Source organism: Carlito syrichta, unplaced genomic scaffold, assembly GCF_000164805.1.
Source record: "Carlito syrichta isolate Samal-C Ts95f unplaced genomic scaffold, Tarsius_syrichta-2.0.1 Scaffold302535, whole genome shotgun sequence".
NCBI classification, from domain to species: domain Eukaryota; kingdom Metazoa; phylum Chordata; class Mammalia; order Primates; family Tarsiidae; genus Carlito; species Carlito syrichta.
Window position 1 is genome coordinate 340,782 of NW_007246631.1, and position 25,002 is coordinate 365,783.

At 44.7% G+C, this 25,002-nt stretch overlaps 1 protein-coding gene across 7 annotated transcripts in view; it reads right to left on the minus strand.

Moving 5' to 3' along the window:
* Positions 1 to 25,002, minus strand: part of MYT1L (myelin transcription factor 1 like) — a 273,561-nt gene that overhangs the window by 43,909 nt on the left and 204,650 nt on the right. For all 7 annotated transcript variants that reach the window (XM_021711724.1, XM_021711729.1, XM_021711728.1 and 4 more), the window contains 3 exons: positions 20,549 to 20,611; positions 9,931 to 10,014; positions 8,281 to 8,502 (listed from right to left, as the gene is read on the minus strand). In XM_021711724.1, the coding sequence (XP_021567399.1) occupies positions 8,281 to 8,502; positions 9,931 to 10,014; positions 20,549 to 20,611 (369 nt within the window). The remainder of the gene's footprint in view (positions 1 to 8,280; positions 8,503 to 9,930; positions 10,015 to 20,548; positions 20,612 to 25,002) is intronic.

A 25,002-nucleotide genomic window follows, 5' to 3' on the forward strand; every position in this document is an offset into this window, starting at 1 on the left:
GCTCCGGCAATCCTTCCTCCTCAGCCTTCTGAGTAGCCGGAATTACCGGCATGTGCTACCACGCCCGGCTGGTTTTTTGATTTATTGTAGAGATGAGGTCTTGCTGCCCAGGCGGGTCTCGAACCCGTGGGCTCAGGCCATACACTCACCTCAGCCTCCCAAAGGCATGGGATTACAGGCTGAGCCACCGAGCCCGACTTGGAAACAGTTCTTAAATGCTGTTATGTGCAGCGACCAAGTGAGGCACCATGGTAAGCAGGAAAGTAAGCAATGGTCGCATCCATACAGGCAGACATTGTAGGGGACTGTGACGAGACTGAGGTGACCTGGTATAGGGCAAAGGGAAGGCACGCTCTGCTTGGAGAGAGGAAGATTTGGTGAAAGTGACCAGTCACCAAGGAAACGGATAGCACAGAAGAGAAGGTCTCAGCAGTGGGCCAGACGGGCTGCCTGGACCTGAACCTGGCTCTGCCACTTACAGACTACAGGACCTTGGGCTGTTACTCAACTTCTCTTTGCCACAGTGTCTTAATCTTTAAAACAGGGATAATTATAACCTATTTTGTTGGGTTGTATGAGGACTAAGGGTTAATACACTAAGGTGGTCAGAACTCTGCTTGGCACATAGCAAGCCTTAAAAAGTTGCAGCTAACATTCTTTTGAGGATAAGGAGGCAGATGGGGAGATGGAGGAAAGGGTGTTCTCGGTGACGGGGAGGCACACAGGTGTGACACACCACGATGCAGAGGGCACGTGGCCAAGGACACATTTGGCAGCTCAGAATGGCCAAGAAGATGCTCCCGGAGCCAGGGGCAAGGCTGGTGGCAAAGCACCAGGAATGCACAGCACGAATAGCTCTGTAACTTAACCTCCTCACGGCAGTGTCCTCCCTGCCTGCTTGCTTCTCACAAGGAATCCTCCGCATTCCACTGCCCCTTGGTTGCTAACGCCCTTGGCCATCTGCCCCCACAGGCACCTGCGTCTCCAGGGCTCTCTTCTCCACACTTCGATGGCTGAGTGTCAGGAGACGAGCGCTACCCTCCCTTTAGCGAACGACACCTGGTCTAGTTTCCTGCAGGCTCATGGCATCACTGGAATTCCCTTTGAGTTCTCTCCTGAAGGTGACCCCAGACTACCACGCCCATAAGGCCTTGCCTCAGATGCCCTGCTCACTCTCAGCTGTTGAGCAAGGTCACATTTGAATGACATGATGAAATCCCTGTTTAGAGGGGACTTCACTCCTTGGCCCCCACTTCCTGGTGCAGTTCCGTCCACACTCATCCTGCTTACCTTTGACTTTCTAACTTCCACCAAGATCAGGCTCCATTTGGTCCCTCTGACCCCTTCTGTTCCTTTGGCTGCTTTCTTTCTCCTGCTTCTCTTCAGACAATAGACACCTGCTTTCCTCTCTTCCTAGAAAGTCCTCCCTCATTCCCCCTCCCTTTTCTCGCTGTAAGTCATTCCTCCCCTTCTCAACTACACTTCGTGAACAATGAGTTACATCTTCTGTGACCATCTTGACACCTTCCATCTGACCTTTGACCTCTCTCAGTCTAGCTCTGGTGCCTCATCCCTTCCCAAACTCTCCATGAATGAAATGTCTCTGCTGAGTCCCAAGGCCAAGGCCACCCTAAGTTTAGAGCCCGATGATATTTTCCTTTTTTTTTTTGAGTCAGTCTTACTCTGTAACCCAGACTGAGTGCAGTGACATGATCATGACTTGAGGTCACTACAGTCTCGACCTCATGGGCTCAGGGGATCCTTCCGCCTCAGCTCCTGAGTAGCTGGGACTACAGGCACACTCCATCACACCCAGCTAATATTTTGATTTTTTTTGTAGAGACAAAGTCTCACTAAGTTTCTCAGGCTGGTCTCAAACCCCTGGGCTCAAGAAATATTCTTACCTCATCCTCCCAGAGTGCTGAGATTATAGGCATGAGCCACCATGTCCAACCAACAGCAATCATTTTGAACTTCTGACTCACTGTCCTCCATGCCACATTTCCTACTGTTGACTGTATTTTTCTCTGTCATATCATGGCACCTGATTCTGTTAACACTGCCTGTGGCACCTCTTCTTCTCCATGGCCTCACCCTGCCCACCTGCTGTTCCAGTTCATGCTTCCTGGTGGTATCTCGGTCGATGCTCTTCTCATTCGATCCCTGGTCTGGAGGCACACCTGCATGGCTGAGTGTGACCTAGATGGTGCCGATTCCTATGCTGTTGTATCTAGGGGTCTTCTCCCAACGCCATTTCCAGCTGTCTGTGGAGAATTCTACTTTAAAGTTCCACAAAATTTCAGACTAACATATTTTAAATGAAATAGTTACTTTCCCCCACTTTTATGGTCTGAATGTGTTCCATTCCTAACCTCCCATGTGGCTGCATCTGTATGGGCCCTTTAAGGGAGTAATTCAGGTTAAATGAAGTCATGGGTGGGGCCCTGATCTGGTGGAATGAGTGTCATACAAGAAGAGACAGCAGAGCTCAAGCTCTCTCTCTGCCATGTGAGGACACAGAGAGAAGGTGGCCATCTGCAAGCCAGGAAGAGGACCTCCCCCAGAAACCAAGTAAGCTGGAACCTTGATCTCGGTCTTCCAGCCTCCAGAATGTGAGACAACAAATGTGTGTTGTTTAAGTCGCCGGGCTGTGGTGTTCTGTTATGACAGCCCAAGCAGACTAAGGTGCTCACCTTTGTCAAAGCTGAACTCTTTCCCTGCATTCTTGACTTACAGCCTCACCATCCACACTGCTGCTAATGCTGTGGACAACTGCCCCCCCCCCACACACACACACTTACCCACTGGGCCCTGCTGCTTTTGCTTCTGAAACATCTCTCTGATCTTCTGCTCTTCCTACCATGTAAAATATCTGGCTACCACCATTTCTCCCCAGGCCCCTGGGAACTGCTTGGCTTGCCTGCCTGTTCCTACCTGAGTTCTTTCTAGCTCTCTCCCACCTGACCACCATGATGATGCATGGGAACACACTCTATGCTCCACCTATGCAGTGTTCTTCCCTGTGGTGAACTGCATCTCTTCCTTCGATATCTAGTTTTAATCTTGCTTTTGGAGGGATCCTGCCCTGTTTACCCATCTAGATGGGATGAGTCTCCTCTATTTCTTGATTTCTATCCTGGTACTACCTTGGTGCATTGTAATATCCTTTCTATCAATTCACAGTATCCTCTAGACTATGTTCTCTTCCTCTCCTCTAAAGAGCAGACCATGGCACTCAACTTCGTAAACCAGACACTGACAGACATTGGCAAAGCTGTTAAAGCTATGTCCATTTGTGCCAGAGAATGAAATGAATGAATGACCCATCAGCTGGGAGCTCAGGGGAGAGATGTGTGTTGCAGACTGATAGCTCCTTGGGAATACACTCAACAGGTCTCAATTTCCTATGACGTTTTTTCAGATTTCTCCAAGTCTAAGATCAGTCTCTCTCATGGCATTGCACTCTGTCCCTTGACCTGACATTTTTCCATTGGCTTAGCCTTATGTAAATCTATCCCTTTGCTATGAGGTTCTGAGCTGGGGGAGTTGAGGCCTAGGTCTTAGTTATTACCACCACCTCAGACTCTGCTGCATCTGGTGTGTGACATGGTCTTAGTAAGTGATCAGAACGCTTGCTGGATGGATCTGCATGGGCCATGTGTACCATGCTCAGGCCTTGCTGTCACCTCGTTTGTAACTATGTTGTCTCTTCAGCCTGTATTCACTGGGGCTGAGGAATATTCTCGTACTTCCACTGCCTCCTGTATAAAATGTATACCTTCTATCCTGAATTCTAACTATCATTATAGAATTATCTAATTCTAATAGAATTATCTAATTATCTCTTCCTTCCTGAGCTTTTTGATTTGTTTCTGGGAAGGATGGGCCTTTTATGCCTGACCTAAAAATCTTGTCTTAATTGCTTTTATGATCACAAAATTACATCCATTCAAAAGGTGATAGGCAGCAAGTGTCCATGTGCTCAGAAGCTGACATTTGTCCTCAAGATGTAGGTGGACACTTTGACTCTGCCACTAGCCCTGATGAGGACTCAGCTGTGACTCTCTGATGTGCTGGTTGACAGGTGTCCCTTGGCTACCCTTTGGGATAAGTCCCCTGGTGGGAATGATCTTAACTCTCCGACACTTGAGAAACAGCAGAAGTGAATGTGCCATGAAGGGCATGTGTTTTCAAGCATGCTGTCTATAGTTAAGATAACAAGGGAACTTTGATCTTTTTTAACTAGTTGAATCTCAGTGGCATGCCTCAGTAGAAATGTGTGTCTGATGTCTGTAAGAAAGCATCTGGGTTTGAAGGACTGATTTTTAATTTTAAGCACTGCTTTTCTAGAGAGGTCAAGCCAACCCTAAAGACAAACATTTTCTATTCCTTTTATATCAGCTTTCCTTTGTTCAGATATGACGTAGCTCAGGAAACCGGGACTGGAAAAGAGATCCTTCTGTCCAATACCTCAGATGCAGAAAGAACATTGATTGCTCCAGTACTTACTGTGAAATAAAATGGAAACAATTTCTCAGCAAAGTGTGCAGATACTCAGAGGCTCCTGTTGGGTCTAAGACCCTGGGCTGGGCGTGCCACCAGGGCCTGAAACCGTGGACATTTGTTTCTGCTTTGTCTACTCTTTATATCTGGCACCTGCTTGAAAGCAATTCTTTATCATCTAACTAGATTGTCAGTTTGGGGAAAAGGAAAAATAAAACAGGCAATTTTTGTTTCAGTCTAGTCTTTGCTTCTGATTCTGAAAGCTGTTTGTTTCCATAGAGGTGAGATGTCCAGGGAGCCTAGGTCTCAACATACCGATGGTGTCTTTTGGGAAGTTCCTTCTAACCAGGCCTTCAAAGTTTGGGAAAACTACCAGTCGGCCCCAGGCAATCTGGGCAAGTCATGGACTTGATTTCCATATGTATAGCTATATTCTTGCCTAATATGAATATTGTTACACTTTCAAAAACTAATACTTTGCCTACCAAATAAAATAGATGAGAACTTGTTCAGCAGATAAAAACCACAGTCAACATGCAATGGATATTATATCCTTCGGTCTTCAAAAGGAAGGGAATTCTGACACATGCTGAAACATAAATGAACATTAAGGACATTGCACTAAGTGAAACAGGCCAGTCACAAAAGGACAGTCCTGCACGATTTCACTGTAGGAGGTTCCTAGAGTCATCATATTCAAGGGACAGAAAGTGAAATGGTGATTGTCAGGGGCTGGGGAGGAAAAAGGCAGAGTTAGTGTGTAACGGGACAGAGTTTCACTATGAGATGATAAAACAGTTCTAGAGGATCGGTCAGAGAGCCATGTGAATTCAGATGCTCCTTAATTCTTGATGGCATTACAACCTGAGGAGCCCATCTTAAATGAGAAATGCTGTAAGTTGAAAATACTGTAAGTCAAAAATGCATTGAATACCTCTACTAAACATCACAGCTTAGCCAAGCCTATCTTAACATGCTTAGAACACCTACATTAGCCCATAGTTGGGCAAAGTCATCTGCCACAAAGCCTGTTTTATCATAATATGTTGCATATCTATGTAATCTATTTAATACTGTATTGAAAATTAAAATCAGAGTGATTGTATGGATACTCAAAGCATGGTTTCTGTTGAATGTATATTGCTTTCGCACTGTTATAAAATGGAAAACTCCTAAGTCAGGGATCATATGTATACTTAATACTACTGAACCATACACCTGAAAATGGCTAAGATGGTAAATTTCATGTTATGTATATTTTACCGAAATTATCAAAACCAAACTAAACACAGGTCCACTGGGTCTGGATGATCCCTTCCCATACATGCCTCTGCCCTGGGCTTTCCTTTCACACATAGACACTCAAGCTCCACACAGTGTCAGTGACCTGACAATGTGTCCAGAACACGGTGGCACACATCCATGTCCCTTTTCCTCCTCAGAGGTCCCTGAAGCTAGTAGTTCAGAGAGTTCTGATTCAGCCTTTACAAGTGTTAAGATCTCCACATTGTTCTACCCATCCAAGGTAGAACATCTAACAGGTACTGCAACTGAGGACATGAGATTCCTTCCTTCTTCCACTTCCTGTGTTGGATACTAATGCCCAAGGTTGGGACCGCAGGCCTTTTCCAGCATAAGCTGTGGTCCTCCAGGCTGGGCGGGGAGCAAAGGAAGCTGGGGTCATTTCTGTTACCTGGGACCTTGAAAGAGTGATCCTGCCAAGCCCTGAGGCATGGGTGGGCAGCCACCAAGTGAACGTGGAATGAGTGGCCTGCAGATTTCTAGAGAAGAGAGCTTCTGGTGTAGCAAATTGAGTAATATGGACCTGTAAGATTCTATCAGCCTGTCTAGACAGTGCATGCATGCCTTTCCACTCTCGTCCAGAGCCCCAGGGAGATGCGTGCCTTTGGAGAAAAGAAGCAGGGAAGGGCGGAAACAGAGGTGAAGTTGGCGAGAGAGTGAGCCGAGGCATGTGGGGTGAAGGCCTAACAGCAGAGACACATATTTGGCATTTGGGAGGGGTTAGGGAGAAACAGGGTTCTACTCCTCAGTTCTGTGGCTCCAGAGCTGGGAGCTCTCCCCTCCTAAAGAAACTGCAAGATGCGGTTTCCTAACAGATGGCTGTGTTCTTGACCTCAATACATCGATCCAACCAAGGCTAGGAGACAGGTGTAAAGACAACATATCGGCACCTGACCTTGGTTTCCTAAAATAAAATGGATAAAATCGAAGCACAAGGAAAGCTTTCTCTGAAGTACAATGCCTCTGCAGAGAGCTTAGTTTTACCCCAACCCAAGAATGCTTCCATGAGGGAATGGAACTGCTTTTGTTTGCATCAGATTAGAAAATCTTATAAACCCTTACTCACATGTCCGATGGGAAGGGTTTTAAAGAGTTTTAAAACATTTTATTAATAGCCAAAGTTTGGGGAAGTAGAAACTTTTTGGTGAGGGTGGGGGCATTTGGCCCAGTCAAAATTTAAAAACTAGCATTCTGGCTTCCAGGAATGTAACCTGAAGGTACGGTTGCCCAAGGACATGTGGTTATACATGGAATTCTTTGTAATAGTCAACCTAGAAAGGAGATGGGGAGAGTGCTGCCTTGCTGCTGGGGGAAGGAATCTATCCACTCAGGAAGCCCTGCCCCCACCTGCTCTGGCCTGGGGTGTCCTGGTAAACAGACAAGGCCTCCCTTATGCAGGGATCTGTGTGTATAGAAAGGGGAGCCCCTGGTGCAGGGCAACGTGGTGTTTGTGGATGTCTCTGCACCATTGTGTGATTGCTTCTGCTCAGGGACAATTTCTGAAAGAAGACAGGAACTGCTGCCTTTGGGGAAGGAGGGGAGAGATCAGGCCAGGGAAAGGTCATTCCATTTTTCTTGTTAAATTCATTTATATCATTTGAATTTTCTACCTGAGTAGAAATTTTTTAATACTTGAAAAGAAGCTTCCTTAAAAAATTTGAAGGCTTAGTGCCACATATTTCTAAAAATGCCTTTTTTCCTTTTCCTTTGCATGTCAACGTTTGTTCACTCTGCATTTGAGATGGTTTCATAGATAGATTAGAGATGAGTGTGTGATTTCTGCAGAAAGAGGCAGGATAGAGCAGCAGAAAGGGAACTGTGGCAAAATCTCCCCAAAGGGCATGGCCTTTGCATCATGCCTGGGATTCCGGATTTTCCCCTCATGTCCTCTCCAACCCTGCATCCGTGAAATGTAATGGATTGTGTCAGTTTCCACCACAGGCCCATTATTCCTTCAGAGAGAGTCCAACTTGCACGAAACACAACAGGCCTCTACTAAGACTCTAATTTCATATATTTCTTTTTGAATTAAACAAATAAAAATTTATGAGATTGAATGGATCTTTTAGAAATGTTCTCATTAGCTTTGGTGCATTCACAAGAGGCTGCCATGCCAGATACAGTCCTCTTCCCCAGGTGGGGTCTCTTGTGAACTTCAGGCAGGATAAATAACCAAATCTACAGGTATCCGTGTGTGTGTGAAGTGGATTCTGAATTTTTCTTAAAAAAGGAAAATCACTGCCTAATATGTAGGGTTGAAGGAGATTGTGCTCTTCAAAATAAACCTAAGATTTTATTCATCTTTTCCCACCCTCTAGGCTGCCTTAGTTTGGTGTGCGAGTTTTCAGCCATCTCTTTGTAAACGCAGGTGATGACGACGAGGAAGCTGAAACCTGCTCCCATCATAACCAGCCACACTAGAGAGCCCCTGGTGGATGAGCCCAAGTCAGGACCCCACCGACAGTGACCACTCACCTCCGATGTGTGAGGAAGCTGCCGCTGACGTGCCCGGACCCGTCGCACCCTGGCGTGGGGCAGGACATGCCTTCCGTCTTGACTGACTTCCAGGAGAACTGGGAGCCATTGAGGTACCCATCCTTCTGCCTCTTGGCCGCCAAGGGACACCCTGAGGCGCTGCGGTGCGAGGCATACTTCCCCGTGATGTGGCCCTGACCGTCGCAGCCGGGGACTGGACACCTGGACCACAGACAGAGGGGATGCACTTTATGTCTTGCCACCACAGACCTGGTGACCTCTATCACAAAGTCAAAATAACCCGACATGAAGAAAAAAAGAACCATAATGTTCTGCTGGGCAAAGGGAAAAGAAAGAAAGAAAAAATCATTGCAAGACACCACCTAGTGGAACAATTAAATATTTCGTCCGTGCAGAGAGACATTTCATAGTGGATGGAAGGTTTTTCTGGAATAAAATGTCTGTGCTGGGTGAAGAATGATGGGCCCTGAGTATGAGAAAGACCTGCTTAGGCAGTTGCAACCTGTGACACATGGGCATTGGTTTGAAGACACCTCTTTGGGGCAGAACCATGGCTTTTCTGGTGGAAAAAATGCAAAGTCAATGAGACCTTGTGGGATCCTTTTTTAAAAGGCTGTCTTATGCTCTTCTCAAGAGCTAGAAAACATTTGTTTGTTTGGCTGTATTCTCTGGATGTCATAAAATGCCGTTCCTGCTAGACAAGATTTTAAGCTGCAAAGATAACACAGAAGGCTCCCTGGATAGGGCAGGCACAGAGGCGGGGGCGGGGGGGTACACCGGCTGCAGGTAAATCCTGGGGCTCCAGGATAGTTTATGCAGAGGGGTGAATCATAGCCAGGAAAGAGACCACCTTGGAGGAGGGGAGGGCTGGCTTGAGTGCTCCTCACATGCCCAAAACAGCGGGTTTGTCTGTTTGGTGTTTGTTTAACAGCCAAGTTTACATTCTACAGAATTTGTATGACCTATGTATTTTGATAAATCTTAACTTATTTTAATAATTTATGCTCTAACTCATGTTTATTTTGTTTTAATTAAAACTTTTCTCCAAAGAGATTGTGTGAGATTACAATTTCCGGAGGCTGCATTGGGTTTACAGTGTGGGTTTTGAGGTCCAGGCACCCCAGGCATTGGGATGGGGACAGATTACCCCTTGAGTGGCAGGGTAACATCTCCCAGGCTCAAAGCCCAGGCCTGCCCTGTCTCCAGTCCTGCCTTAGAACCAGGCACTGTAGAACTAAACAATTGTTATAAGCCAGACTCTCAGCAAAACATTCACTCAGGAGGGTATATTTAGTACCTTCAGGAACTTTCCCAAAGTTGCCTTTCCTAGTAAACTCAGCTGTTTTTTCTGCCATGGGCAGAGGGAAGTTTTTTGTGGTTCTGGTTACTGAGAGCATCAGGTGGATGGTTATCAGTTTATTGCTGGATAGCATCCGGGACTTTCTGGCCAATTAGCAGAAGTGATTTGATTTTCGGTGTCAGTTATCTGACTGCAGTTGGTTGAAATCTCAAAGGTGCTCACTAAGACCTGGACCTCTTTTTATTGTTGATGTGCACTTGCTTCTCTTGAATATTTATTCCCCATACTGGCAGCCCTGCCACTCGTCTTGGCCAAACAGGCCCTCATACCTAATTGGCTCTTGATCTTCTTTATCTTCTTTGCTTTGTGCTATCCTGATACCACTCTTCTTTGCTCTGGGGCAACCTGAAAGGCTGAATAAGAAACATGTATCAGAAAGCATCCTGCACTGTTGATGCTGGCAAGCTTTCTTAGCAACTGGTAAGACTTGGACTTGATTCTCTCCCAAAGCCTGTGCTTCTGGGTATGAAGCCAAAATCCAGAAAGGAGGGTCCTTTCTGATGTGGAACCTGTGGCCTCTCAAAGGCTGTAACACGTTGTCACTGTCAGTCGCCTTTCAAGGGCAGTAAGAGACTAGGGTGGGCCAGGATGCTGTGAATGGGGAGAACTGGTCAGCTGTAGGAACAGAAGCAGTCAGGAGGTGCCAGAAATGATGCCAGAATGTTTTGTTGAGAGAGAGAGACAGAAACAGAGAGAGGGAGGATGGGCCCACGCATCCTCCACATCCTTCACAGAGAAGGGTGAACTGGTAGGTGAATGAATAAAAGACCAAAATGGAGTCAATATAACCAAAGAACAGCCATTTTAACACTGCCTAGTTCTGTCATGTTTTTTTAGCTGTTCACTTTAATTTACCCTCTAATCATTAGCCAAGGAAAGAACCAGTTTCCCACAGATAGCTATTGATAGCTATCTTACAACTGCCCCTCCCCACCCTGCAAGCCTGCTTTGTACTGGTTACTTTTCTATTCCAAGTTTCCTTCAGCCATAAAGAACCAAGATGATCTAATCTATTGTAAGCAGCCCTTTGTGACCTACATGACACAGGTAGACTCTATCACATAAAGTAGCCCTTCGTGAGCTACATGACACAAACAGACCTCCATCATCACGTTGCAGCAGTACCTGTGCTTATCTGCCCCTTGTTGCAGCAGTACCTGTGCTTATCTGCCCCTTAGTGATGAGGTAAAACAGACCACCATCCAATCACCTTAACGACCTGCCCCATCAAAGAAAAGCTTTAAGAAGCATACAAGCTTAAGCAGCCATGGCCATATTTCCTGAAGCTTTGGCCCCCTCCCTTATGCTGGGGAGGTGAATTTCCTCTCTCTCTCTTTCTCTCTCTCTCTCTCTCTCTAATCTACTTTCTAAATAAACATTTTTCCTAATCTAACCTCTGTGCAATTCTTTTCATCTTATCCGTGGCGCCAGTTCAGCTCACTGGCCTACTGACCTAGCAATTCTCCAGACCTAACAGTAGGACAAAACACATGCTGCCCAGTTCTTCCTCTTGGCCACTCAGCTTCTGACAGAAACTCACCGAGCCCTTGCATGCCAAATGTGTGTCTTGGGAGAGTGTGATATTTTAGTACCAAATTCCAATTCACCTGAAGCACAGACTTCTGGCTGTATCTGCAGAATGTATAGTGAGAGCTGAACATGCTTATTTTACTTAATTTTGCCATTTTGCATATAAAGGCTTTGAAAACATGTCAAAAGGATATTTATCAGCTGGAACAGAAAAATACACACACATCATAAGAACGAATAAAATAAATGAAATTTTGGAAAATAATTGAAGAATGGGAAATCAGGCATTTCCTGAGATGCCTCAGGACCCTACGGAGATAGCAACCCTGATGCTGTGCACTACAGTGTCCGGGCAGCCAGTCACTGCCTGGTCTCCCTCATTTTCCTGAGCGTGTGTGCGGGGCAATTACTCCTGTCGGCTCTGATATTTTTGAAACATGCTGATGCTAGGGGAGGTGCTCACTCTCCAGCAGGAGTTTCGTTCCTCCTCCCCAAGCCTCAGTCTCCCTCCTCCTCCTTGATGTGTTTCCAGCGCTGGTGGCCCCAGTGCTCTCAGGTGGGAAGCAGCACCTCACAGACACAGGTGGTGCAGGAGGGTCTTCGCTTGCCCTGGGGTCCTGTCCCAGGCTGGGGGGGTGAGGGCATTAGGCCCCTACCTATTGGTGTCAGCAGGGATATGCCTGCTGTCTTCTTTTATAGGGAAAAGAAAAGAGGGCAAAGAAAAGGAAATGACAGGAGAGACATGCAAGCTCACAGCTTCCTGCAGTCTGTCTTTCTCTCTGCTCTCTTGCAATGGGAGAGCTGCATTTTTTGCCCCGACATTTCCTTCTTCCTCTGATGGTCGGACCTTGGGGTCAGACCCTCCCTCAGGCTCGCACTGGTGCTGAGGTCGGTGTGGCCTGACTTCTGGTCCCTTCTGTACCCTACTCAATGCTGCACATGGCTGCCTTGATGTCCCCAAACAGGACTCATTGTCAACCTGACCAGCCCAAAACCCTTCATGGCCTCGGGCCGGAGCACTGGGTTTGTCCTTGCCTGCCCCCCACCCCAGTTTTCCTTCCCACAGTTCCTGCTGATTTCACATCCTGAATTTCCTCAAATTCGTCCACCCTTTGCTTCCCTGGACACTGTTAGAACAGAGCACTAACTGCGCTACCATGTACTCCCAGTCTAGAAGCTTCCATGGCTCTATTCCTCAGGACGAGTCCTCATGGCCTGGCCCCACCACCACGTCGGTCTGCTCCTGCCAGGGCCCAGGGTCCCTCTTGCTGCCTCCCATCCATTTCTAGCCTCAGTCCCTCCCTTGTCTGCTGGTGCACTCAGTCAGCTTGTCCCCGGCCTGCCTGTCACCTCCCTCAAAAAGGCTTGGCCACTCCCCACCCCAAGCCGTCTGACTCAATTCTGAGTTCTCACAGCTCTTCACATGTGACTCACACTGCTGCCCCCACCACAGGCTCCTCTGACAGCTCATGCTGGGGAGAGTAGACTGTATGCCTGCTGCCTTTCTCCAGTTCCTAGCCCAAAGCCTTGCACAGAGCAGGTGACAGTTAAATATTTGTTGAGTGGATCAATAAATGAATGAAAATAAGAGGAATGGATGGGAGAATGACAGTGTCCTACCCCACGGACCCCAGTCTATCTTTCCCTTCCCATACTAAGTAAGGGCTGCTGTGGGGAGAAACCATGTTGTGCCCCAACCACAGAGGCCATCCCCGTCATCACTGCCCTCAGCCCTATCCCTGCATTAGGTCCCCCCAACTCCAAGGACTTGAGAGTCAGGTGCAGCTCTGGGCTGCCACAGAGACTGGGAATGTAAATAACTCAAACAGAACAAATCTGTAGCAACCACAAGGTTTGGCTCTGACAATACAGTGACTTCCAGGACACCTTGACTTTGGCACAGGGGCTGGTCTTGAATTCTAGAATGCTTCCTCTCGAACTAAGGCTTCTATCATCTGCTCTTCCAGTGTTTAAGAAAGCAGACCTCTTCAGACGAGAATCGGTCCTGCCATCTCTGTGTGTGAATCTGAGGCTCTGATGCCAGGTCACCTGTGAGAGGGCTGTGCACCAGCAGGAAGTGGGGTAGTTGTGGTCTCTGCAAGACCTTGCTTCCTGGGTGGGTTTTCAATGCCTCTGCTCCATGGGATGTTCTCCCTGCTCTCTCCTCTGTCTCTTCCATCCCCAGTATAATAGGGCCTGGCTTTCCCTTCAGCATTTAGCACCTCCACAAATCTAGGGTGATGAGGTCTTATTCTCACAGGTAGCATTTTATTGCTTGAGCTGGATGTTTTATGTTACTTACTGTTGGCTAATTTTTTATGCTTGATGGAAACAAGACACATTTTCCTACCCACCAACCAAGAACTAGAATTCCAGGAATAATGGAAGTAAAACTCTTCAATGGTTTATAATTCTGTTGTTCTGCTTAGAACATGGAACAAACAGCCATTACTTGCTACCAACCCCGGCATGGAGATTCCCTACAGAATGACTATGCTGGGAAAGGATCTGACCAGCCACTTCATTGGGAGATGGCATGGAGTGAGAGATGGAAGAGAGGACGGCACCTATGGGTTGTAGAGACTTGGTTGAGTCTCTGAGCCTCAGTTTTCCCATCTGTGCATGGGACAGAAATACTTATGTCATCAGATGTGAAACTGAATGGGATAACAAGATGCATAAGATGCTTGGCACAGAAGTGATCAAAATTTAGATCTTTTATTTTCACTTTTTATCTGTATTTGTGATCCTATTGTAGGGTTCAAATATGAACCCGACAAAAAGTCACTCATCTTGTATTCTTCTTCTAGCTTTGAGTAATGTGGAAATTCACTGGTTGTGTGCTCTGGAAGAAGGGGAGGGGAGGGAGCAGTTCCCCCTTTCCAGGGCTTCAGAGCATCTGCTCAAGGCTCACATCTGGAGACTAGTTCTTAGCATTTAGACCCAGCTTCCATTTAAAAAATTTTATTTATTTATTTGAGTCAGAGTCTCACTCTGTCACCTAGGCTGCAATTCAGTGCCACACTCTTGGCTACTGCAGCCTCAACCTGCTGGGCTCATACGATCCTTCCGCCTCAGCTTTCCAAGTATCTGGAACCACAGGCATGTACCACCACCCCTGGTTAATCATTTTAAAGATTTTATTTTCTTTTCACTCCACTTCTTTCAGTGAGTTGAAACAGCACACCTGCTGGTGACTCTGCGTCCTTCATTTCTTCTCTTCCCCTGCTTCCTTACTCATCTGGATATACCATAAGAATCTCAGAGTTACTGTGTTTAAACACAATGCAACCCTCACTTTGGCAGTTTTTTTCTCTCAGATAATGTGGTCCCTTGGGTCCCTTCTTCCTCAGGGGCCTCTTCCCATGGCTAGCCCTGCTGGTCACTGCCCCGTCACTGCTTTCACAAGGGTACAAAATCTTCTCCAGATGTCGCCATCACTCCAAAGGTGCTCTAGGAGGCCATTTGTCTCTCAGTAGCACATGCTCCAGGTTGAATGCCCAGCTGCCATCTTGTTTAGGCAATCCCCTAGTTTTCTAGCACATAAAGTTTAACCCCTTATAATGAAATTCCTGAGGCTGTTAAAACAAGTTTCCTCCATCATGACCCCTACAGACTTACACCTACAATTCTCACCAAACAAAATTGCTCACTGTTAAAAGCACTTTGATTTTGAGGTAATTATGACACTTTTCCAGTGCTGTTCCTTTGCATGGAGCATTCTCCTTCCCAGGACCCTCGCCATCTGTCCAGGTAGGGCTCAGTGTCGTCTTCTCATGCCTGCTCACTGATCTACTCTCTCTAATTGGAATTAAGACCTGATTTATTCATCAAACTTATGTTTTAATATACAAGTACATATATTTTGAAAAGCACACTTTCAAGTAGGATGGCTACTATGGATGGCCACCCAGCACCGTTCTGGTCTAAATACCACAAGATACATATCCCTAGACTCCATGTCCTCTTGGGAACCCATGGCTGGGTGTTTCTCTCAGTCTCCAGGATGCATTTGGGCATACTGTGCTAGTTGGCTTTGATGTCTCTTTCCTCTATGGATTATCCATACCTTGAGGCTGGGAGCATCTTAATTATCATTGTTCCTTAGCCTCTGGCACATATTTCGTACTCAGTAAATATTTACTAATTTCCTAGGTCTCTAGAATTCCGGGCTGACATTTGGGATTATGTTCTAAATGATTAACAATTTCCTGGACAGAAACTGTGTTTATTTATCACGGTGCTCATTATATAGCTATGTCTTTATTTGGAATTTTATAAATGTTGGAAACTCCATAAACACTTTTAGAACACTGCGTTCTGTGGGAGGAGGGAAAGGTCGGGGTAAGTACACAGCTCCCATCAGAGTAAGGGCAAACTGTGGGTGAGGAGAAGGGTTTTTGGGGAACTGGAGGACATGGGGTCAGGAGGACATGTGGTCAAGGGAGGTGTGCTTCATGGCCTTCAGGTCAGAATGGTGTTAGGGCAGTCACCCTGCCTGGGGCCCGAGGGAACAGGACACACATTAACCCCTGGCCAAGCAGATCTGGGCCCTGTGTGGGAGCAAGTCTCAGTGGGGTTGAGCCAGTGCTGTAGTAAGAGGTGCCACTGGCAGCTCTCTGGTAAAGAGTCACATGTTTCAATGCTGTGAGTAGGGCCTGTAACCCTTGGAAGTAGGACTCTCGCCAGCTCTTCTGGGCAACACCACGGCCTGTTTCTTCATTGTCTTCCTCAGGATCTGGTGATCCCTCCACTTCACAGCAGGGAAGTCCTTCAGCATCCTTGTTTAAACTGCCCAAAGCACACTGGGACAGAGTAGGTAGATATTGCCTGACCCTTTGGTTGTCCTGGAGGCTTACATTGTGCATATTATTTTAAAAGAGCAAAACGAAATACTCTGGAAGACATAGGAGTTGACAATACAGGTGACTTAGGATCTTGCACTCTTGCTTCTTCATTTGTAATTAGGATACTAATAATCTCATATGATGAGGTTATGTATGTAAAATGCTCATTGTAATTTTTGGTATTTAGTACGTGCCCAATAAATGTTGACGTTCGTTATTAGAGGCCATTCTGAAGTTCTGGGAATACAGGGCGTTCTAGAGGAGTGAGATTCCTGTAGATGGTTGCTTGTGGGAAATGCAAGCTGGACTTCTGCACTGGGGCTAACCCCAGGGCCTCCAGCACTCTTGCTATTTGTATGACCCTACTTAAAAGACTCATGGGATGACTGGAGCAGAGGAGGTGACAGAAGCTCTGCAGGGGAGTTTTCTGGGAGGACCACGCAGAGGGCGTGGCACCAGCAGGCCTGGGTATGGCAGAAGGAAAAGAAGGCCTTGGTGAAGCAACAGAGAAAGGGATAAAGATGGTTGGAAAGCTAGAGCTTTGAGGAAAAGTTTAAGAAATTTTCTTTGTTTGTTTGAAAACAAGAACCCAAATCTAAACCCTGTTAATGATGGTGAGCTGTGTGGATGCTTCACCGGCATGTGGTGAACACGGTTTCTCTCCTCGCTGAGGATAGAAGGAAGCACAAAGCATTTGAAGGATTTTTTGATAGAGCATCATAGTCCTTAAATATTTGTTAAAATGAATTTAGGAAAGTTTCAGGCATCATGTAGAGCTTAGAAAAACACACCACCATTAAAACCAAAAGCAGGGCAAGTACAGATCAGGTGACTCCAGGCTGGCTTGGAGTGCTCATACTTCATCAAGGCTCATCTGGGCATGAGGAGATGTGATTACGAGTCAGACAGTGCAGGCTTGAGTCAGTTCTGCTACTTAAGCTCTTGGCCTCTCAGATTCCCCATATTCAAAAATGAGCAAAGCTACCGAGTGGTTGGCATGGCTCTGAAGATGGTGGATGACAGCACACTCACCCAAGTTCCCAGAACAGCACCCAGGAGAAAGCTGGTACTTGGTTACCAGTTCCTCTCTGAAGTTAAGCAAAGGAGCAGTGAACACTGTAGCCTGTAGACAGAATCGGAATGTGTGTGTATGTCCTGGGAACAGGAGAGAGAAGCACTGCAGATGCCACTGATGCTTGAAATGGATCCATGCTCCTTAACATGTCAAGGGTTATTGCTGTGACCTCACCTGTTACTATAGCCCACAAGGGAGGGGAGAAGATCTGAACTCATATAACTTATTTGAGTTGTGGCACAATTGGAAAAAAGAGGCCAATAAATCACTATTGAAGTAACATTTTCTTTACACTTTGCATTTAGGTAACATTATCTTCCTCTTCTTGGGAAATGAATAATAGAAAAGTAAAATGGAAATAAGTTTGCTCTGCCTGTATTTATGACCTTAAGAATTAATAGGGCTGGACAAGTTTGCTTTTTTTTTAACCCATGGCAGCTGTCTGTCTTTGGTGGCCGATTGACATAGAACTGCACTTATTTGACTGTGGGCCTCAAGCTTTCTTTAGTGGCTAACTTATGAACTGCTACCTGAATGCAACACTTTTGCTTAACAACGTGTTCAGCCTCATTTAAATGTCTATGCAAAGGAAGTCTTTATTAGAATAAACAAGACCACAGTATACTCTACTTTTAAGATATGGGGTTGAATATAGTACTAAAATTTGCCAAAACAAAATCAAATTTACTCTCCAACTCTATTGACTAAAACCCTGAAATCATTTGCTTCAGAAATGGGTCATAGTCCAAGTTTAAGTTGTATTTTTAATCACAGGTTTGTGCTATATTAATACTTAATTTCCAAGATGTATGTGAAGTAAATAAAAACGTAAACAATATTATGACTAAATTTACGTGATGCCACACCAAAAAAAAAAGTGTCAGTATAAAAATAGACATTTGGTACTACCAGAAAGGGAATGGTAGTCGTGGGACACTGCCAGGGGAGCGGAGGGTGGCATATCACAATAATAGGGGTACCTAATCCCAAACCAGGCAAAGTAAGGATCAACGGAGGCCCAAACTTCACCTGTACATTGACCATGTATGTACCTGAAACTGAATTGTGCCCCACATCTTTAAAATAAAACAAACATTTAAAAAGTAATTATAAATCAATGTAATCATACTTTCTAAAAAAGGAAAAGAAAAATAGACACTTGGACAATGAAGTGACCAGGAAACATTCACTTTATACATGTGCAGACACAAAATGCTGAAAGTTCTGGCCATGTGACAGGACTGAGACATTTCTTCTCTAAGATAAAATAAAGTCTAACATAAAATGTGCTTGTCATTTTACACTTAATGGGAGTTTAGTTAATGTATACCAGGGATCTAACGCTGGCAATCCTGTTGGAAGGCAAAACTCACTTTTGTTCTCCATTTAAGCCCCGTGGCTGGTTCTATGCTGCCTGGTGTAGCCAGAAGAGGTTATACTCTGTCTCCTGCTACCCTGTCTCCAGTAGTAACCCCACCGCCCCCCGCCCCCCGCAGACATCCAGCAGTGTCTACAAGCAGCTTTGGTTGGTATGATGGGTGGTGCTACTGGCATCTGATGAGGGGAGCTAGGGCTGTTCAGCATACTGCAGTGCACAGGACACCCCCACAGCAAAGAACGATCTGCCCCCAGAGGTCCACAGTGCAGAGGTTGAGAAATCCTGGCCAGAGGATGAGATGTTTTCATTGACTCTGAAGAATCCTCTCCTACATTGCATGCTTTAGTCTTCCTTGGTGGAGTTCACATTTGTGCTTTTCACAGGCATTTGCCGCTAAAACACAGCTCCCAAACGGCTGGGATGTGAGGGCAGGAACAAATTACTTGTAGTAGAATTTTAATGACAAAACAAGCACCATGTGAGTTCTGTTCCTAATGTGTCAGCCAGCCAGGTGAGAGGGTCTCACTTGGACCACTAGGATCTGGTTATTCAGGTATAGACAGTGGGCTTCCACTCTGCCAAATCTGTGCGGATGACCTTACATGTGGGGCATGGGGTCATTATTGACTGCTGACGTTTGCTTTATGTTTCCTAATTCCCTCCCTCCCTCTCTCCTTCCTTCCTTTTTTCCTTCCAGGGGATGTGTTTAAAACAAGACTCATCTGTTTTTGTTTTTGGACTGTCTACCTTATAATCTGAAAGTTAAAGGGGGAACTGGCGACAGATATCTTGCAACTTAGTTGATTTATTTGATAGCTGTGGCATTGTTTTCCATTGTGGGAGACTTCATTGTAAGTTAGTCTCACATTCTTGTCCTTGCCATGGCAATGGCTGTTGGTCTTATCTAAGCCTGACAAACATTTATTATATGTAGTAGATTCACATTTGTGGAGGCGATGTATTGACAAATATTATCTCCTTTGACCAAAGCTTTCCTCAGGCTCCTCTGAGTCCTCTAGTAGACTAGGCCTGCCCTTGGCTTCCTTCTCTGTCCTCGTGGAATCCAGTTTGGGTGAGAATCCTGCCAAGTCAGTGTAGTGAAAATCTCCTGCCCCTGGAATCTGGCCACCTGGATTTCCTGTCACCATGGCCAGCCTTCAGCAAGGATCCATCATCTCAGTCTGTCCAGAACCTCTTTCTGGGTGCTTCCCTTGAGTGATTTTCCATCCACTGGCCCCAACCCTGCTCCTTGGTTATAAACCCTCACTTGTCCTCCTGGGAGAGTTCCTATTGCAGACTCATTGCAGTGGTCCCAGATACCTCTTAGCATGGCCCTCCCTTGAACAGAATCTGACTTTGCCATCTTTCGCTGTTTGAATAATTGTTTTCCTAAGTAGTACTAAAGTTTCTTTCAATTCCCTTCTAGCAGAATGCCTAACAGAATGCCTGTTAGGATATAGTCATTCACACAACATTTACTGCATACTAAGTAGTATGGAATTATATCATTTTCTCTTACATATCTGGATCTTAGTACCATGTCTTAGATACCACCCTCTCTTTGGGAGTGACAGTGCCTAAATTTTGTAATGTTAAATACGTTTGCAGCATTCAGCTCTGCTTATCCCTGCTTAGAATAACTGTACAGCTTTGTGGGTCAATTCTTTATATTTAAGAGATCAACTCTTAGAGTGGAATAAGAAGGTTGGTTTCTTAATGACTGTTCTCAGGGATCTTATGCTAGATATAATTCTTCTTTTGTTACGCTTTCAATTTAGAATGGAGTGCTGTGCATGTCTTTAGAAATGTTTCTCAACGGAGCTACTTGGACTACAAGAGAGTTATCATGAGAGGAGGCAGCGGTACCGGAAACATGAGAGTTTGTCTTCTAGATAAGGCTCTATTGAGGACAACATTGCTTTATGGTGCTAAGAGTCGATCCTTAATTTTACCAGTGGAGTCAAGCTGCGCATGCCCCAGAGTCCAGAGTGAACGATATTCCTATTATTTTCGTGACAAAGAGCAGTTTTGATAAGAAGCATAGCATCTCTACATACCTTCGATGAGAAGCGTAATTGCCAGTGATGTGTCCAGAACCGTCACAGCCAGGGGTGGGGCACCTACAATAAAACGCAAATTGGGTAATTGACTTGACAGAAATAAAACTCCTTGAACAATTAACCTTTTTGTTTATTCAAAAAGTAAACTCTCTTTATTGCTTAACCTTGCTACTTGAAAGAGGCTAAATTGAACCAGAAGCTTCTAGCACATAAACCACCACTACCACACACGGAACTTGCATGACCTTCTTCCTTTCAAGCACGATGACATTTCTAGAGGATCGTGGTTTTTGATAACTCTTTAGGATTCAGAATTCTGGAGAGTATGATGCCCTCAGTCACTAGGTCACTAGGCTGTTTACTCTGGAATCGCTATTCCCTCCAAATATCCCATGTTTCCTTTCCCCATTACTAATCTAAGTTCACTGGAGCCCAGTTTCAACAAGGCATGTCATCGTATCAACCCATATGTGAAGCAAGACTCATAAAACATGTGACCTGTGGGTTCAAGAGCATGGTCTCAGTCTGGACTAAAACCCTGGCATTACAAATCCTTCTCTTACTTGGACTCACCAGGACTCTGGCCAGCGTGGGTGGCCCCAGGGTCCAGTTAAGGCAGCAAGTATTTCCAGACTATGGGAATGTAGGCCAATAATCTTTCAGATGGGCACTGTGCACTCAGGCAGGTTTGATATACCTTAAAATCTTTGTTCCTTTTAACTGACGTGAGCAGAACACAGGAGATGAGTTTAGAGTCACGGGGTCAGTCAGTGGAGAGACTCAGAATAGCTCAAGGGTACCTACACTCCTCTGCTTAGATCTGTGTAGGTAGCTCCAGTCTATTTCTTTTCTTTTCTCTTTCTTTTTTTTTTTGTTTTTGAGTTGGAATTGCCTCTGTCACTCAGACTGGAGTGCAGTGGCAGGCTCACAGTCACTGCAGCCTCGACCTGCTGGCCTCAGGCAATTCTTCCACCTCAGCCTTCCAAGTAGCTGGAATCACAGGCAAGTGCCACCATGCCCAGATAATTTTTTGATTTATTGTAGAGATGAAGTCTCGCCAAGTTGCCCAGGCTGGTCTTGAACCCCGGGACTCAGGCAATCCTCTTGCCTCAGCCTCCCAAAGGGCTGGGATTACAGGCGTGAGCCACCGCACCCGGCCTCCAACCAGTTTCTTAATGAAGACTTTGCCATTGCTCTGATGGGAAAGAAGTTTTTCTTTGAAGAGGTTTATAACTATTGCCCTTCATATAACTTCTTAACTAGGCCATCTCAAGAGTAAGACAGCACTGCAAACACATTTTCACTTTCAGCTATTTCAGTTGCATTTGGACCCACCATGAATGTAAAAATTAAGAAAAAATTTCTTTCTTTCCATTAATTTTATAACTCTTCAAAAACGACAAAGTGATTTAGTAGCAATATTACCACCTAGTAGTAAAACTCAAATCAAGCTCCATGTCCCATCTTTATTAATGAGCACCTGAACTCTGGTCAAGATCAAGAAACACAATTTTAAAATATTTAACAAATGTTTTCTGCTCCTAGAGATTTCAGTTTGACAGCGATGCTGAGATCAGGCCAACAAATTACTTGCCTATAGTTGGGCTTTCTCAGGATCAGGGGAGAACGCCAGGGACTAAAGTAGAAATACATGAATTTGAACTGATTTCAAGTGTATGAATGTTATATTTCGACACTTGGATAAGTAAACACCTTTCAACATTGTCCGTTAGTCCTAAACAAGGGAACAAATTCTAGATCTTGAGGTATAGAAATTGATATTTTCCAAATAATATTAAAGGGTCAAATTCAATTTATGACTGGTTCTGTGGGAAAATAGAAAAGTAACTGAGTGAAAAGGCCGAAGAGGAACCTTCCATGTGCACCTATCAACTACCCTTGAACAGAGCGGAATTGGGAGCTTTAAAACAGGAGTGTGAGGCAGAGCAATGAGGATGAACTTGAAATAGTCTTTGTTTATCAAGAACAAAAACTCTAAATCTGATTGTTGACTTAATTTTTGTTAAAGTAACAACTCTTTATATTACACTTCAGGTTTGGTCATAAGACTATTCAGTCAACTGCTAAGTAATTATTGCCTAAAAATTTTTTTAAGTGACTGAACTTCACGAATTGACTTTCCCAATGATGTCTCATATGGATACTCCCAACTCCAAGATACTCATGTAGGAGGAAAATCTGAAAGCATTAAAAATCATTCCATCTAAAGAAGTTAATCTTTGTGCAATTTCTGTTTTGAAAATGTTTCAAGAAACAAATTTCTTCTACCAACTAATAATATATGCTTGGTCTTATTTTTTTTTGCTTAAGAAAAGAAAAAGGTTCTTAAACTCTTCCTAATTTAAGTACCTAGTGCAAAGTTATTTAACACTTATTTTAACATGAGTAAACATTTTTCGGGGGTCCTATTTGGTGAGGGTGGAAGGAAGTTGACCTATTCTGTTCAAATTTAAAATGAAGTGTTATAGCCAAAATAAAACAATGAAAATCAGATTTTACTTGCAGTAGTTTTTGTGTGTTAAAGTCATTTATGAATGTGTAATCCATCATTTGATAAGAAAAGATGTGTTTAAAATATCCTTTCTTAACTATGAAAACAAACAAAGATAATAATTTGGCTCATTTTTAGAGCTTTCACTGTGTTAGAAAATAAAAGTTACTGGAAAGAGGCCCTTCTTTCTTAAACTGTGGGTTTTTTACTTTAAGGGTTTACTTTAAGGGTTGGGCAGGTGAAGTTTGCACCACAGATTTGCCGCTTATTAGCCAGGCAGATGTGGGGAATGTGCTTAACCTGCCAAGAGTCATAGTCCTCCCAGGCCAGAGCCGGCCTCCGCCAGGCTCAGCGGGACTCCGCATCCCTACCGCCTGGAGCTGCTAATGCGAAACAGGGCTGGCTCAGCATCCTTCGCCTCCACCACCAGGCGTCAGGAGCCAAACATGCAGGAATACTGCCAGCATCTCCCAGAAGCAATCTCCTCCTGGTTTTTCAGGGGTAGTAATTCAGCTTTTTCATCTTTAGGGGGTGCTTCTGGACCACAGGAGGTAGCCCAGAATTGTTCTCCAACTGCTCCTTCTCCTAACTGCTATAGACATTCATTTTTGTGTCACTGTTGAAGGTTTTTTAAAAACTCATAGAATTACATACACATTTCCTAGCTTTAAGACATCTCAACATTCAAAAATACAATTTTCTGAAGTCGATGGCTGAGGAAGTGATGATTCATTCAACAAAAGATATCTTTGCTTCTCAAACGGAGTCAACTTCAGGATCCTTGATAGTGGGAGTCGTGCAAAATCAAGTTACAAAAATCTGATTTGTATCTACCTATCTAAGAGCGCATCTTTGCCATGAAGGGAGGCTCCCATGGGACAATCAAAATCCCCTGTGGATAAAATCAGACAGCAGCATGGGTCTCACAGCTTGGGTTCTGAAGTGGCAGCAGAGAGTGACTGGGTTTCCATGGAAACGACCCCTCAACTCCCGCAACAGCACTCAGGCAGCCACAGGAGCAGAGTGAAGTTTCCAAGACCACCTCTCCCTTGATGGCCCTTCCTGCTTTCCAGGTAGCTACTGTGAACCATAGCGCCAAGGCTGTTGTAGGTTCCTATGGACGGTGAAGCAACTAAAGTCACAGTAAATAAAATCTTGGCCTTATACATATATATTTTTTATATCCTAAAGGCACTACTGGTAAAACCACTTGGAGAAAGAAAATTACAAATAAATGATTTCAAAATCTATACTTGCCACCCCACGGGTATAATCAAAACAAAAATATTCCTGATCTCTGGTAATGTGCTTGACTGAGATTAAGCAAATAATTTAAGAGAAAATGATTTTTGGTAGTACGTGCTACTATCTGGTTAAAAAAATTGGTCTTGTATAGACATTTAAGAATAATGATGGGAAAATCATAATCAAATGCTTTAAGTTGGGGGTGACATACAGAATTCAGATAGATTCTAAGAAAACAAACAACAAACACAAGAAAAAAATCAGAAACAAAATTTTGGTATTCTGATTTCATGGCGGGAACCTTCTCAAGTAGAAATATCTGATTCTGCTGCTTCTGTAGTTCTAACACGTCAGAGAGATCCCTGACCTTGAGGGCTCTCCCAACTCCCTGTGTACGCTTGGCTGTCTCTTTCTTATTCACTACCAGAGAAACCTTCTATTTAAACCCACATAAGAGTGAGCATGGACTATATGTAGATGCAGGTTGCAAGATGTACCCGCTGGCGTCAGAAAAGAGTTTGCTATCTATGCACTGAAATGCATGATCATAAAAAAAAAAAAACATGCCATTTTACACTGACGCACATCACAAAGATGGGGCACCCGCCAGCTTGTTCTCAAGTTTGCCTCTGATGTGCCCTTAGCAGTACATAAAACCCATTGCTGTGTTGTTTTTTTCCCATTTCTAAAACCA